At 48.6% G+C, this 17,272-nt stretch overlaps 1 protein-coding gene across 1 annotated transcript in view; it reads left to right on the top strand.

The window, feature by feature from the left end:
* The window catches only part of LOC148139630 (putative G protein-coupled receptor 139), a 46,483-nt gene extending 29,443 nt beyond the window's left edge, over positions 1 to 17,040 (top strand). Inside the window, exon 2 of the mRNA XM_087981016.1 lies at positions 16,130 to 17,040. Coding sequence (XP_087837142.1) covers positions 16,130 to 17,040 — 911 coding nt within the window. The remainder of the gene's footprint in view (positions 1 to 16,129) is intronic.
* The last annotated feature ends 232 nt before the right edge of the window (positions 17,041 to 17,272 follow it).

The following is a 17,272-nucleotide window of genomic DNA, read 5'->3' as shown; positions in this document are numbered from 1 at the left end:
TACCCGTGCCTGGGTTTTCCAATTACATTTCATAAATCACCTCAAAGCGTGTGGGACAGTTATGAAGGACTGAATAGACTCCTCGGTTTCTGTGCACCAGTTTATCGCAGTAAGTAGCCTCCAACTGCTCCTGTCTAGCAGGTTTGAGGGGCTGAATGGAACACAGAAGCATGGGACTGAGGAGCAGAAGTGGGTCATTACATACTTTGAGCCTTCTCCACCAGGCACTAAGATTGTAGCTGATCAGGTTGTGGTCTCAGCCCCACTTTCCTGTCGATATCCCATTATGCATGACTCACTTCTCTGTCAAATATTTACCTAATGCAGCTTTCAATCAATGTGAGCATAGAGGCATGATAAACTTCCAGTGAAGAGAATTCCCACTTGAAAGGTCCTTTCAGAATTATTCGTCATCCTTTTTATAGAATCAGAGAGTCATGCAGAACGGAAACAGACGCGTTAGTCCAATCTGTTCACTCCGATCAGATATCAAATCTGATCCAGTCCCATTTGCCAGCATTTGGCCAATATCCCTCCTCTTTCAGATACTTTTTAAATGTGCGATTGTAACCGCCTTCAGCACTTCCTCTGACAGCACTTTCCGTACACACACCACTCTCTGTGTGAAACATTTACCTTAAGGTCCCTTCTAAATCATTCGCCCTCTCCCCTTCAACCTATGCCCTCTTTTTCTGGACTCCCCTATCCTGGGGAGCAGAACATGGCTGTTCAGAATATCAATGCCCCTGATGATTTTATAAACCTCTATAATGTCACCCCTCAATCTCTGACACTCCAGGGGGAAACCTCTCCCTAAAGCTCAAACTTCCACTCCTGGAACATCTGTGTCTAAATCATTAATGCAGAAAACCGAGTTGTACGCAGTGTTCTTAAAATGGACTCACCAACATCCTGTACAGATGTAACATGCCACAACAACCCCTGTACGCAATGCTCTGACTGATTAATTGAAATGTCCCAAATGTGTTCTGTCCCACTCTGTCTACCTCGACTCCACTTTCAAGGAACAATGTACCTGCAGTCCAAGGTCCCTTTGTTCCACAACACGCCCCAGGACCTTACCATTAAGTGTATAATTCCTGCTCTGGTTTGCGTTCACAAAATGCAAAGCCTCGTATTTATCTAAATTGAACTTCATCTCTCACTCCTTGCCCCTTTGTCCCATCTAATTGTGGTCTCGTTGTACTCTGAGATAATCGACTACACCACCTTTCTGATGTCATCTGCAACCTTACTAACTATGGCCCCAATATTCACATCTAAATCCTTTACATAAATGATGAAATGCTGTGAACTCAGTACTGATTCTTACAGCACACTGCTGCTCACAAGCCTCCAGTCTGAAAAATATCCCTCTTCCTTCAAGCCAATTGTGACTGTGTTCCCCTGTATCCCATGTGACTGAAACTTACTCATTTGTCTACCAATCAGAATGAAATACTTGCTATGAAGTGGGGCTGAGTAGGTTAGGTTTATTTTCACTGGAAAAAAGGGGATTGAGGGGGGACTTGATTGAGGTTTACAAAATCATGATGGGTTGAGACAGGATGGATAGAGAGGGGACTTTTCCCAGGGTGAAGGATTCAGTAATGAGGGGTCGTGCTTTCAAGGTGAGAGATGGAATGTGTAAGGGAGATACACGCGGTAAATACTTCACACAGAGGGTAGTGGGCATTTGGAACACGTTGGTAGCAGAGGTGGTAGAGGCAGACACGGTAGATTCATTTAAGATGCGTCGGGACAGAAGCATGAGTAGGTGTGGAGCAGAGGGATACAGATGTTGAGGAATTGACCAACAGATTTAGACAGTACATTTGGATAGGCTCAGGCTTGGAGCTGTAAATTTTCTTTGCTCTTTGTTCTTTAAATGAACACCTTGCTGAAGTCCATATAGACAATGTCAACCAAACTGTCTTCATCAATCTTCTTTGTCACCTGTTCAAAAAACTTAACCAAATTAACGAGCCATGATTTCCCATGCAGAAAGCTACGTTGTCTACCTCGATCAGCCCTTGCCTTCCCAAATGTATGTAAATGCTATCCCTCAGAATCCCCTCCAACAACTTACCCACCACTGACATCAGGCTCACCGGTGTATAATTCCCCGGCATTTTGGGTCATTGTTTCCTTTTCTCGTCCCACCCCTCCACTGCTCACAACAAATATTAAATGTAACCAGGTTGGTGAGATGGCCGATGATATCGGTCTCAGACTGGGTCAGGATCAGTTTTAGGAACAAGTCAGGCTAGTTTATTTAATCTGCTCAAATAGCACGTTTATGATCCAGAGCAATGGTACTCAAACTATGATGGAAAGATGAATGGCAAACTGTTTGGGTATTGCAAGAATATAATCAATATTTCCCTTTCTAAAAACACTGACACACACACACACACACACACACACACACACACACACACACACACACACACACACACACACACACACACACACACACACACACACACACACACACACACACACACACACACACACACACACACACACACACACACACACACACTTTTAACTTGAAAGAACTCTGTCCAGATATTATTGGAACTCATGAGAAAGGGAAAATTGTGAGATTGTCCAAAACGCTATTCTGTTTCTGAAGATATTGTACTCACACAGCTGCTAGCAATGGGATTCCATCCTGGGACAGTTGGATTTGGCTTAATTCCCTTTGCTTTCGGCAGAGGAGATTCCAGTGAATTCTGGTCAGTGATCACTCAAAGGGTAGCACGGTGGTTAGCACTGCTACCTCACAGCACTAGGAACTTGGGTTCGATTCCAGCCTTGGGTGACTGTCTGTGTGCAGTTTACGCATTCACCACTTTTCTGTGTGAGCTCTAATTGGTGATCCAGTTTCCGACCACAAACTGTGTAGGTTCGGTGGATTGGTCATGCTGTAGTGTTCAGGGATTTCTAGGTTAGGTGAATTAGTCAGGGGTGAATATTGAGGAATGGGTTGGGAAGTTTGGTATAGACTTGTTGGGCCGAAGGGCCTGTTTCAACACTGCAGGGATTCCATAAAAAATAAGAATGGTAATGACGACTGTAGATTTTTTTTTTTGCTCGCACACATTGCTGTGATGAGGAACAATGAAGGAAAGAGAGTGCAATAGGCCGTTCCTTCTCGGACAGATTACGTTTTCTCCCTCTCTGAGCTGAATCACACAGTAATGTCATCCTTTCCCAAACTGGAGCATGTGAGGTCTCCTTGTACATTGTCAAAACTATGTCCTCCATCACATTCCCTGTTCCATGTAGGTGCATCATTGCTGCTGTCATACACAGAGCCATACCCTTAGCAGAAAATTGTCTCGTTTGATTTGAAATATGTTTACATGGCCCTGCATCATTAAAAAAATAAAATGTTGAATTTATTCAGAATACCTGTGTTAAAATGAATGCATTTTTAAAGAAATGCAGAAATTGCTGGTAAAGCTCGCCAGGTCTCTCAGTTCCCAGATTCTGTCTTTGTCCCAGCCTCCACCACTTCCTCTGGCAGCTCATTCCATACACACACCACCCTCTGTGTGAAAAGGTGCCCTTTAGGCCTCATCAAAACTTTTCCTCTCTCACTTTCCACCAATCCTCTGTGGTTCTTGACACGCTTAAACTGTAGGAAAACCTTGACTACTCACCCTATCCATGACCATTCTGATTTTATAAACCTTTACTGCTGCAAAATGTGACTTTAATCAACATGAATAGCTGTACTTTCAGTCACCCTGGGCCTAAATTCTGAAATGCAATACTGACACCTCCTCCTTCTCCATCAGGTCACAATTCTAAATCCATTTTAATCAGTTTGTTCAGATGTATCAGGAGACACATCTGTGAGCTTTACACCGAGACCTTTGTGCCCGGACGGACACTAGCACCACTCAGCAATACCCATAAAGCTGTAACAGTATTCTCCTGTGTGTTTGCTCATCAACCTGTTCTGATATGCTGTGACATAGCTCTGCAACAGGCAGGACTTGAATCCAGGCCTTCTAGTCCAGAGCAAGGAACACTACCACACAAGTTCAGGAATTGGAATTAAATTCAGAGCACTGACTGAGAGGCAGGGACACTACGCACTACACTACCATACCCAGATTTTGGGACATATTTTAGTGCCCGCTTTCAGCTCACTGTGGGTTTATTATAATCAGAGCTGAAAAATGTGTTGCTGGAAAAGCACAGCAGGTCAGACAGCATCCAAGGAGCAGGAGAATCGACGTTTCAGGCATAAGCACTTTTCAGGAATGAGGCTGGTGTGCCAAGGAGGCTAAGATAAAAGGTAGGGAGGAGGGTCTTGCGGGAGGCGCATTGGGAATGTGATACGTGGAAGGAGGTGAGGGTGACGGAGATAGGCCGGAGAGGGGGTGGGGGTGGAGAGGTCGGGAAGAACATTGCAGGTCAAGAAGGTGGTGCTGAATCTGAGGGTTGGGACTGAGATAAGGTGGGTGAAGGGGAAATGAGGATGCTGGAGAAATCCACATTCAACCCTTGTGGTTGGAGGGTTCCTCGGCAGAAGATGAGGTGCTCTTCCTCCAGGCGTCTTGTTGCCATGGTCTGGCGATGGAGGAGGCCAAGGACCTGCATGTCGTTGGTTGGGTGAGAGGGGGAGTTAAAGTGTTGAACAATGGGACGGTTGGGTTGGTTGGTACGGGTATCCCAGAGGTCTTCTCTGAAACGTTCCGCAAGTAGGCGGCCTGTCTCTCCAATGTAGAGGAGACCACATCGGGTGCAGCGGATGCAGTAAATGATGTGTTTGGAGGTGCAGGTGAATTTGTGGCAGATATCGAAGGATCCCTTGGGGCCTTGGAGGGAAGTGAGGGGTGAGGTGTGAGCGAGGTTTTGCATTTCTTTCGGTTGCAGGGGAAGCTGCCAGGAGTGGAGGTTGGGTTGGTGGGGATTGTGGACCTGACGAGGGAAAGGTGGAAGGAGTGTTTTTTTCCGGAACACTGATAGTGGAGGGGAGAGAAAGATATCCTTGGTGGTGGGGTCTGTTTGGAGGTGGCGGAAATGACGAAGGATGATACGATGTATCTGGAGGTTGGTGGGGTGGTAGGTGAGGACCAATGGGGTTCTGTCCTTGTGGTGATTGGAGGGGCGGGGTTCAACGGCGGAGGAGCGGGAAGTGGAGGAGATGTGGTGGAGGGCATCGTCGACCACGTCTGAGGAGAAGTTGCGGTCTTTGAAGAAGGACACCATCTGGGTTGTTCGGTATTGGAATTGGCCCTCCTGGGAGCAGTTGCAGCCCAGGCGAAGGAATTTGAAATATGGATGGCGTTTTTACAGGGGGCAAGGTGGGAGGAGGTGTAATCTAGGCAGCTGTGGGAGTCAGTCGGTTTATAGAAAATGTCCGTGTTGAGTCGGTCGCCCAAGATAGAAATGGAGAGGTCTCGGAAGGGGAGGGAGGTTTCTGAGACGGTCCAGGTGAAGTTGAGGTCGGGGTGGAAGGTGTTAGTAAAGTGGATGAAATGTTCAACCGCCTCGTGGGAGCACGAGGTAGCGCCAATACAGTCATCGATGTAGCGGAGGAAAAGGTGGGGGGTGGTGCCTGTGTAGCTGCGGTAGGCCAGTGTCCGGCCTATCACCGTCACCCTCGCCTCCTTCCACCTATCACATTCCCAATGCCCCTCCCCAAGTCCCTCCTCCCTACCTTTTATACTAGCCTGCTTGGCACACCAGCCTCATTCCTGAAGAAGGGCTTATGCTCGAAACGTCGATTATCCTGCTCCTTGGATGCTGCCTGACCTGCTGCGCTTTTCCAGAAACACATTTTTCAGCTCTGATCTCTAGCATCTGCCACCCTCACTTTCTCCTATTTATTATAATCAGGTTATCATTACTCAATTACATAAAAAACACTTTGTAGTGTTAAACAAATGCAAGATATTTGTCTCAACTGTAGGATATTGAGTGTACATTCTGTGCCATCGAAATTAACTATGAACGGCATTAATTGCTATTATCTATTGTCTGCAATATTAGGGAAAGTAATCCTGCAGACACACTCTGCCCAATGAAGGGTCTCAAATGGATATTTATTACTGAACACCAGAGACGAAGAAGAGCTTACTTTCTGGCCCCAAAGCACTGAGCGGTATTACCCACCTCTAACGTGCGACTGCCCACTTCCTAAAGCCATGAAATGATGCCAGGCCGGTGATTACTGTCCAGCCTCTCCTCCCCACTGACTGTATCTGCAATCTGTACCTCCTCCCACGAACCACACAAGGCTACCCAAGCTCAGGGTCTTTGTGAAACTCAAGGCCGGAGTGTGCAGGCATCCTGGAGAGGGGGATGGGCACTTTAACATTGAAGGGGGAGGGTGAGATTGCAGTAATATCACACACTGAGCTGAGGGGTGGCTGATGGAGTTTAGTTTGGATTACTGCGAGGTATTGGGTTTGGTAAATCAAACAAAAGCAGGACCTATACAGTTAAAAGTAGAGCCTTTGGCAGTGTTGTAGGACAGAGACCTAGGCCGTCAGGTATAATTCTTTAAAATTTGCATCTCATACAGATAGTGTGGTTAAGAAAGTGTTGAACACACTTGTCTTCATCGGTCAGACCTTTGAGTATCGGAATTGAGACGTCATGTTGTGGTTGTACAGGACATTGGTGAGACCCCTTCTGGAATAGTGTGTCCAGTCTGGTCATCCTGCCCGATCATTCCATAGGCGCACCACCATCTGGGTGAAAAAGATGCCCCTTAGGTCACTTTTAAATGTTTCCCCTCTCACATTAAGCCTATGTCCTTCCCGTACCCTTAGAAAACACCTTGACTATTCACTTTGATATTACTGACGTTGATATTATTAAACTGGAGAGGGTTCAGAAGAGATTAACCTGAATGTTGTTGGGAATGGAGGGAGTGAGCGAAAAGGAGAGGCTGGATTGGCTGGGACTTTTTTCACTGGAGAGTATGAGATTAAGGGGTAACTTCACAGAAGTTTACAAAATAGTGAGGGGTACAGATAAGCAGAAGGGCTGATGTCTTTTCCCTAGAGTTGGGAATTTAAAACTGAGGGATATTTTAAGATGCGAGGAAAAATGATTCACAAATGTCATGAGAGGTAATTATTTCAGACAGGGTCTGGCTTGTGTGTGGAATGAACTTCCAGAGGAAGCGGTGAAAGCAGTGACAGTTACAATGTTTGAAGGACATTTAGATCAGTCCATGGATAAGACATCAATTTGGATAGTGCTGGGAGCAGCTGCCCTCTCCCTCCGCCTCTCTGAACGAATCCCTGTTGGTTTTCACCCTTTGCCAATGCCGGTGAAGTGGCCTGTGGAGGCCAGCAGAGGGTGGCACTGCATCACTTTAAACACCACAGAGACTGCCAAACCTGCCCCACACAGAGACACACAGATATACTGACAAGAATTGTTAGGAATTGAAGCTCATCTGGTAATTTCAATTAAACATAAAGAAATGCTCAATTCACCTTGTAAACTGTTCAAATATGAATGGCAGAGAACTCCCAAATTCAACAGTTTAAATAAAAAACATCAATTTATTTTTTACCTCTGAAAGTGAACATTTTGTATCAACTATTCACAACTCTGAGACCCCCAATCTCTTAACTGCTTATTACCCAACTCCAGTTCTCTTGCAATATGTGTTTCTGGGTCTGCCATTCTCTCATATCTCAGGTGCTTGTAAGCTCTCAGTTCAGAACAGCATTCACCTACTCCTAAAGGTACAGTGCACGCTTTCAACTTCATCACATCATACCTGATTAATACAGATGAGTGGAACCTATCCAGATCTCTCTTGCTCTGTGGTTTGTTAATATTTCATTCAGACCGTCTGGATTTTTGTTGCTCCGTTTACAGCAGGTCATTATTCGACACCGTCCATGGAGCAATATTTCACTTGCTCACACTCGTGAGTGTGGCAGGATTTCAGATGTTTCATGGGGACTGTGACGCTAGGACAATCTCAATGTTTGTAGATGGCATCGAACCTGGAAGAATTGTAAAATCTATCGAGGGCAGTGTGGAACTTTAACAGTAAAATCACACATTGGTGTCGTGTTCAGGTATATAGCAGATGGGGATCAATGCAGAGCAATGTGAGGTGATGCAGATTGGTACGAAAGATAAATAAAGACAGTCTAAAGCAGGCTGTGCCATTAAAAAGGGGCTGCAGGAGCAGAGAGCGCTGCGTGTATATGAGCACAGATTGTTGAAGATGTCAGGACAAGTGGGGAGAACAGTTACTATCACAGATTAGTTTCAGTATCTGAGCTGTTTACAGGAGGAGGTGTAGGAGGGAATCTCAGTGCTCCTCTCGTGGGAGGTGGGGGTGACGATGTGTTGTGAGCCCACCCTCCTGCCCACCGAGACCGTGGGGATTCCATTTGTACCAGCTCGACACAAAAGGGAGATGGCATCAGGGCCACGGCTTCTAAGTTGTGTCAGGGGGAAACGGAGCTGCCAGTGGGTTTAAAGTGAGAATTGCCCTTCACTGAACATTGCTCCTTACTCGGTCGGTGGGACGTGCATGTTTCAGAATCTCCACAAGAGGCGTCCTGATCCTCTCCGGCTCGTACCAGGGTCCTCCCCACATGGCGGGAGGGAGGGGGGTGAGGGAACGGATATCGGGCACTCCACCACCGGGTTTGGCCATTTCTGTCCTATTCCAGGCTGTTTCTCCTGGAATGGTAGAAGGGGAGGGAGGGAGTGAGGGTGGGTGTGGGTGGCCCTGCTGTTAGCTGGTATAGGTAGGAGACGTGGTCATGGTGAGGTGTCCGGAGGGAGTCAGTCCACAGTGTTGTATCCATGCAGTGTTATTAATGTTGTGGGTGGGGTGTGGGTAAAGTGGAGGGGAAGAGAGAGAGAGAGAAAGAGAGACAGACAGAGACAGAGAGAGACACAGAGAGAGAGAAGATGCTGCATGCAGCAGTGAGAGTGGTGGAGCATGAGCCTTGTTCGGGGGTCGGTGCTATAACAGATATACAGTGAATGTGAGGGAGCAGAGAAGATATGGTGACCCTTATCCTGACAGAGTGGGGAAGGTTATTGATGCTTGTCCTGTATTGCTGGACATTTCCACAGTTACTGCACTGAGCTGGGTTGTGAGCTCAGATCATGCTCGGTGGGTCTGATGGTGTGGCCCCACTGGGAAGAGAATGGTCCCCCTCTGTACTAGCCCAATCACCAGGCTCTCCGTGCCCCTGTCGACAAACCGGGGTGTAATTACACCTTATCTGCCATGCTCGGGGTAAACTGCAGGGCAGCTCCGGACTGAGAAAGCTCAACCGTATGCCCCTTGGCCTTTTAAAGATGGCCCCAGTGTCAGGGGTCATGGAATATCCAGGGGCAACCAGGCGATGGTGAGTACCTCCAGCCATGATGGGTGGGAGTGTCGGGCTGGTATTGAATGAGAGGGACACCATGGGGTAGGGTGGGTAGTTAATGAGGTGAGTTCGATAGGATAGCACCAGGAAAGTAGCTCGGCCCCGTGTGGATGATCCCTCTGTCACACTCAATGGAAATGGCACTGAGACAAATTATTGTTATATTTAGCTCAATGAGCCAAAGACTCTGCTGACCCTACACCCAGATACAAAGCTGCAGAACAAATACTCATCCAAAACTCTGCATCATCTGAACTCCCACCAATATCCTGTTCACCTACCATTCTTGGAAATACTTATGTTACACGATGCTGTTGAAATGTTTTCATTTCTGCATTCTGAAACCTGGGAACACATCCTTCCATAACACTGTCTCTCTGTCTCCCCCTCTGTGTCTATTTCCCACAGCCCTCCCATTTGTTATTGTTTAAACTGATTCCCCCTCCATCTCTGTATCTCTGTGGCAATCTTGTTCACACCCACAGCATCCCCTTGTCAGGACACAATGGAGAGATGGAGCTGGAAATGGGTGGGAGCTGCACATCCTTTCACTTCCAGCATGGGCTGCAAGTTTCCCCACGCTGGGCAGGGATCTAACACAGTGCTACTGAGCAATTCACTGTGGTGGTGTACACAGTCCTACATGCTGGGAGGGTAACTGCTCCTGGGTTACAGATCAATGCACTGGGGTGGAGTACAGAGTCCTAGATGCTGGGAGGGTAACTGCTCCTGCTTTATAGATCAATGCACTGGGATGGTGTACACAATCCTATATGCTAGGAGCGTAACAGTACCTGGTTTACAGATCAATGCGTTGGGGTGCAGTACAGTGTCCTACATGCTGGGAGGGTAACTGCTCCTGGTTTACAGATCAATGCACTGGGTTGGGGTACACAGTCCTACATGCTTGGAGGGTAACTGCTCCTGGTTAACAGATCAATGCAGTGGGGTGGTGTACACAGTCCTACATGCTGGGAGGGTAACTGCTCCAGGTTTACAGATCAATGCACTGGGGCGCTGTACACAGTCCTTCATGCTTGGAGGGTAACTGCTCCAGGTTACAAATTGGTGATCACTGCGCAGCTCCTGGTGATGAACAGATGTTTAAACCGGGTTTATCGATCAATTCATGGGTGTGGTCTCCACTGCTTCTCACACTTAACAGGCAGGCGGCTGGATGAACACAGCAAGCCAGGCAGCATTGGAAGGTGTGGAATTTGACATTTCCCGTGTAAACCTTCTTCAGGACACCTTCAGCAGTGTTACTCCCAAAACGTCGATTTCTCCACCTCCTGATGCTGCCTGGCTTGCTGTGTTCTTCCAGCCTCCTGCCTGTCTACTTTGGATTTCAGCATCAGAAGGGTTTTTTTTGTCTCTATCCCAGCTTCCCATACTCGACCGATGATTTAAAGGTAAATGCTCTGACATGATCTGTGCAGTGTTTCACTCTGGACAGATTGCTGGGTTGTACTGACCAGTGCAATGGATGAATCTGGACAGATTGCTGGCTTGCACTGAGCAGTACACTGGCCTGATCTGCACAGTGTTCCACAGTGAACAGACATCTCCTCTGGGTTTATGGTGTCTGGGCTGGTTCTGTGAGGTGGATTGAGAGTGTGGAATATCTAACCATTTCAGCTGATCTGGTAATACCTTTAGTTTCCATTCCTGTGATTGGACCCTCCGTCTCTCACCCCCTTAACGTTTCAGTGGGCCCAGGTACAGTTCATCATGTTGTTGAATACTCGCTGTCCTGGGAGCAGGCAAAGCCTCTTCATTCAGAAGCAGGCAGCCATTCCCATTGTCCTCGCGTCTCCACGCAGAAAGGAATGATAGCCTTTTAGATAAAGGCTGTCCCAGTTGTACAGGGCTCAAAACATCCTCCCCCTCACCAAGTCCCACCACCAACCAACCACATCAGAATATCCGGTATGTACTGAGAGTAATGGGGCCACTGAGAACATCAGGGAGCAGACCATCAGAGTGATGGGGCCACCCTTCCCATGTCTGGACAGATAAGAGTGAACCCTCCAGTACACATGGTATCACTAAGTCCTGTAATCCCTCTCCATCTATGTAATACACAGCCTGTTATTCTTCCTGAAAAAAGATCACAGGTTCACAGTTACCCACATTATATTCGATCTACCAAGTTGTTGTCTGTTACTTATCCATTTACAGAGTCTCTACCTCCCCTTGATAACTTCAGTTTATCTCAATCTTACTATCAGTTCAAATTTAGTTAGAACATGTTTGTTCCATTTCTGGAAACCATTGATGTAATTTGCAAATAGTTGAGGTCCCAGCACTGGTCACTGCAGTCAATAACTTGTGTTAAACTGATAGAGACTGATTTCTCCCTAATTCATTCTTGCTCCTGGCTCAGTATCCCCCCTCCTCCCCGTATTCCTATGTAGCAGCTTTGAAAGGCTGTATCTTCCCTGCATTTCCTGTGTAACAGGTTGGAAAGATTAAAAGATCTGCTCCAATAGCTGAGTAACAGCATCTAAGGGCCGAATGGCGTCATTCTGTTCCTGTTTAAATCTCTTGTTTTTTTTAGTGAACATGGTGTCTGACACTTCAGTTTATTTTTAGTGCTTATTTTTCCCCAGCATCAATGTTGTGTGTGTACAGGTGTGAGACACAGTGAGAGACACAAGGTGCACGAATCTTTATTCAAATTTCCACCACCAGGAAGAAAGGAAAGTGACAAGCAGTGCCCCTCACATCAAAGGGCAATGCTGTGTGATCAAACAGTGAAGGGGAGGGCAGGGATTAAATCAAAATAGAGTTGGAGGGGGAAATAATGCACTCCACTCCCTGCGGCGCCCACCTCTCCCTGAACAACTCCAGGATGTTGGTGTACACCGTGTATTCCTTCTCCAAGGACACCCGGGCTCTAACATAGCAGAAGAGGGGCAGGCTGTAGTCCCTAAGGACCCCCTCCACGGCCCGCTGCCTGGTCCTGTTTATGGCCAGTTCAACCAGGCCCAGGAGCAGACCCATGAGGAGGTCTTCAGACCTGCCCTCCCTCCTCCATACCGGGTGCCCAAAGATCAGGAGCGTGGGACTGAAGTGCAGCCAAAAGCAGAGGAGGAGGTTTTTCAGGAAATCAAAAAGGGAGTGCAAACGCCCACACCCAATATACACGTGATCCACGGACTCCATAGCGCCACAGAACAAGCAGTTGGGCTGGGAGTCCGTGAACTACCGCAATCTGCAGTTGCAGGGGACCCTCCACGCCATCTCCCCGGGAGAAAGGGGAGGACTCCCGCCTAGAGAGCCCTCCATTGGGATCCCCACCGCCCAGTCGCAAATGGGCAGGCCAAGGCGCTTCCGGACGGTGGATGAGGGAGAAGAGATGGACGATGTGCAGCAGCAGTCGGTATAGGACCTGCATTTTTACGTCCTTAAAAGGGACAAAATTAAACTTTCAGAGGCAGCTCAGGTTGTGGGGCACAGGCTCCCGCGGGAAGTACAGGACCTTGGGACCAATGTGAAATTCCGTCCGGGCTGGGGTGAGCCTGGACGGAATCCCACTGCACACCTGAGCAACCTCCAACTGGTGCACTACGTGCACACCTGAGCAACCTCCAACTGGTGCACTACGTCAGGTCCGAGCATTGCCGTTTTAAAGCGTCGGATGGCGGTGGCCACGTACCGGACCTACCGCTTCCCTGCTCGCTATGTCATGCTGCAGCGTCCAGCCCAGGCTCCCAGCACCCAGCACGTCCCCGACCCTTGTCACCCTCGCCACCACGGCCCTCCCCTCTGACAGCCACTCGAACCCGCGAGTACGGAGGTGAGGAGTCCTGAGCAATGGCTCCCTGATGACAGCCACTACTCCTGCTGGAGGGTAGCGGCGACGCGATTCGACCATGTTCCAGATAGTGATCAGGTCCTGGTAAGAGATAGGCAGTGTCCTGAGGGTCACCTCCAAACCGTCACGGTCGACAAACAGGAGCTGCGTGTCGTAATTGAGGTTACACACCTGGTGGAAAGAATATGTAGCCAGTACGCCCCACCGAGAAGGAGGCTCGACATAAATGTATTGCTGCAAGGTCTGAAGGTGGAACGTCGTGACCTGGGTGCAGACGCACACCAGCGATTGACCGCCCTCCTCAATAGGGAGACTCAGAACCTGCGCAGCGACCCAGTGCATCTTTTTGTTCCAGAAGAAGTCGACCAACGTTCTCTGGATGTCAGCGACAAAGCCAGGAGTAGGGACCAAAGTGACCAGCCGGTACCATAGCATGGCGACCACCAGCTGGTTTATGACCAGCACTCGTCTCCTGTAAGATAGCACTCAGAGCAGTCCTGTCCAGCGGCCTAGGCAAGCCGAGACTTTGGCCTCCAGCTCCTGCCAGTTGGCCGGCCAGGATTCCTCAGCCGGGCTTAGGTAGACCCCCAGGTAATGGAGATGGGTGGTACTCCAGCTGAACCCCCGCAACTCCTCCGGCAGAGTCCATCCGCCACGGATCGACCAGTAGTCTGGAACATTTGGCCCAGTTTATCTTGGTGGAAGACGCTGCCGAGTACATGACCTGGCACTCGCGCATCCTCCCCAGGACAGCCGGGTCGATGAAAGAGAAGAGAACATCGGCGGCATAAGCCGAGAGGACCAACCCAGTACCCACACCATGCAGAACCAGCCCCGACAACCTCCCCCGCAAGAGGCGCAGGAAAGGCTCCACGCACAGGGAATACAGATGGCTTGACGGGGGCAGCCTTGATGTTCTCCTCTCCCGAAGTGAAGGGGCGCCGTCAGGGAACCGTTAACTTTAACCAGACACTCTGCAGTGGCATGCAAAAGTTGAATCGGGGCGAGGAACAGCATCCCGAACCCAAATGCCCGCAGAGTCCCGAGCAGGTATTCGTGATCGACCCTGTTGAACACCTTCTCCTGGTCGAGAGCAGGAAGGCGCTCGGCAGACCAGCCCGTCGACAGAAATGGATCAGGTCCCGGACCAGGTGGATGTTGTCTTGAATAAAACTCTTGATGGGCTGAATAGCCTGCTTCAGTACAGGTGAAGTGGGATTAGTGCAGAACATTTTGGAACCATCAGTGAATAGGCCACTTCTGACTTTATGGTGGAGAGATGGCCATTGATGCTGCAGCTTCTGCTAGCCCACAGTGTCTCATGGATGGCTAGCTTCCATGTGCTTGGTCCTTTAGACGTATGTCCCTACTTCACAGGAGGGAGTGCCACATCACACAGTGGGCAGGGTCTTCAATATGAGGCTGAGACTTTCCGTCCACCAGGACTGTGTGCTGGCTGCTCCTACAGGTACTGTTAGGGACAGATCTCTCTGGGACAAGGGGTTTGGTTAGAATATTTCCCTCTTGTTGGTTCCCCTATCGCTTCGCCCCAGTCTGACCGCTGTGTATGTGAGGCCATTCACTGCTCAGTCAGGGGTGGGCCTGTGGATACACTCTTGGTGATGAACATTGAAGTCCCACACCCAGAGGACGGTCTGTCTCCTTGTCACCCTCAGTGCTTCCTCTGATTTGTTTCTAACATCGAGGGGAACTGAGTTATCACCGAGAGGAGGGGTGGGGGGCAGGAGATATCCATCCTCAGGCGATTTCCTTGAACATGATCTGTTACTATGAGATTTCCTGGGTTCTGGAATTAATGTTGGGGAATTGCAGGGTAACTCCTTCCCTGACTGTATCCCAGGGAGTCCCCATCACTGGTGTGTCTATCCTGCCGGTGGGACAGGATTACCCAGTGATGGTGATGGGGCTTCATGAAACATGAAACATCAGGCCTGGTCCCGTGAGTATGACGATGTCGGAATGTTTCCTGACTGGGAGTGTGGTGCTGGAAAAGCACAGCAGGTCAGGCAGCGTCCGTGGAGCAGGGGAATGAACGTTTCAGGCATAATCTTTTCATCAGGAATGAGACTTGTGGACCGGGGAGCTGAGAGATAAATGGGAGGGGACTGGGGCTTTGGCTGGGGGGAAGGAAGCTGGGAATGTGATCAGAAGATGGAGGTGGGGGAGAAATGATAGGTCAGAGAGGAGGGTGGGGTGGATGGGGGAAAAGGTGATGGACAGGTCAAGGTGTTCCCCTGAACTTTATGTCCCCAACATCGTATAAGTGATGTTCCTTGGAAGGTTCTGTCCCTGACATTCTGTAACTGACAATCCCCGGAACGTTCTGTCCCTGACATTGTTTGTGAACGGCCGGACGTCAGTGAATTGAACAAACGATAAGATCCCGAGGGAAGAGATCCCGTTCCAGGGAGAAGGAGACACTGTTCCGAAGGCCTCTCAGGCAGTTAAAGGGGTGAATACGTTTTCCCTGCATTTACATTTCTCCACGACATAATATCAACCACAATTTAGACCAAAATACAGGAATTCCCAAACTCCGTTTGTCTTCAGGAAACTGGGAGAGAATCCTTCAGGACAGCAACATTTCCACCTTCCGTATTAGGAACTGGGAAGGAGTGACCTGTGTTTGCTCTCGAGTGATCGAGTGTTTGGGAATGTTATAAAACCATCTGTCCTTATGGATGTGTCTCTGTGTGTTTGGGGAGGGAGGGTTTCTTGTGGTTTATGTCACATTTTTGTCAGTAATTCCGACCTTCCCATTTGTTATTCCAGCTCCAATTATTTTAATAAATCCCTGAATACAGGGACACATTTGGAAATCTCACTGGGTCCCCGATCAAACGGGTCCCTTTGCCTCCAGGCTGATGGATAATGGGTTTGTTTTCCTTCCTCACAGTTAACGTAGTGACCATCTACGTCATGCTTTATAAAGATTGTGGATTGTCTCCATGTGTCAGACGTTACCTGGGGGCCATGGCAGCGGCGGATCTCCTGGTCATTATCCTCGACCTGATCCTGAGACACATTCCCATTGTTTATTGGGAACAGTTTTATTTCCTGAGGGACTCCGTCCCCGTGTGTAATATCCACGCCGTCCTGCTTTATGCAGCCACTGACTGCTCTGTCTGGTTCACCGTCACTTTCACCTTTGATCGGTTTGTGGCCATTTGTTGCCAGAAGCTGAAGAGTAAATATTGCAGTGAGAAAACGGCGGCTGTGGTTCTGGGAGCAGTGACTGTGCTGAGCTGTTTAAAGGACATTTCCTGGTATTTTATGTTCACGACTTGGTATTATCTGGGGAACCTCCCCTGGTTTTGTACTGTAACAGGCGCTGTTGCAGTCTCCAGTGTCTGGGTCACAATCGAGTTCCTCCACCACATTCTAACCCCGGGTGTCCCATTTCTCCTGATTCTGCTGCTCAATGTTCTCACCGTCAGACACATTGTAGTGACCAGCAGAGCCCGCAGGAGACTCCGCGCTCACACCAATGGAGACGCTCAGTCTGACACTGAAATGAGAAACCGAACAAAATCCATCATTTTACTGTTTGTGATCTCGGCCAATTTCATCCTGTTATGGTCAACGTTCATGCTGTATTCTATATGGAGTCGGATGTGGTTTATTGGGTATCGGTCTGTGATTCTCCATCGATTTGTGCAGGAATTGGGCTTCATGCTGCAGCTCCTCAGTTGCTGCACAAACACCGCGATTTATGCCATGACCCAGACTAAGTTCAGGCAGCAGCTGAAGAATGTGCTGAAATATCCCTTCACCAAAATCCATCAATCAATCAAATTCCCTCATTAATCAATCCATCCGGGATTTTCTCATTTCAGTTCAGTGTTTCAGCGATGGAGCAGCCTGTCGCTATGGTAACAGACTGAGGGTACTGCTGGTTTGTCCATCCTTATCCCACAGGGGGGTTACAGGGACACATTTCAATGTTTCTCACAACTCAGGGGCCAGTGAGAAAAGGCACCATCCCACTGACTGTATCCATCACTTCCATTTGTAAACAATAAAAATGTTGATTAAAGCG

The sequence above is a fragment of the Chiloscyllium plagiosum genome, unplaced genomic scaffold, assembly GCF_037043375.1.
Source record: "Chiloscyllium plagiosum isolate Xiang-an unplaced genomic scaffold, Cpla_swu_hap1 HiC_scaffold_38, whole genome shotgun sequence".
NCBI classification, from domain to species: Eukaryota; Metazoa; Chordata; class Chondrichthyes; order Orectolobiformes; family Hemiscylliidae; genus Chiloscyllium; species Chiloscyllium plagiosum.
The sequence above is the reverse complement of the archived record's forward strand: the minus strand, read 5'-3'. Positions and strand labels throughout refer to the sequence as shown.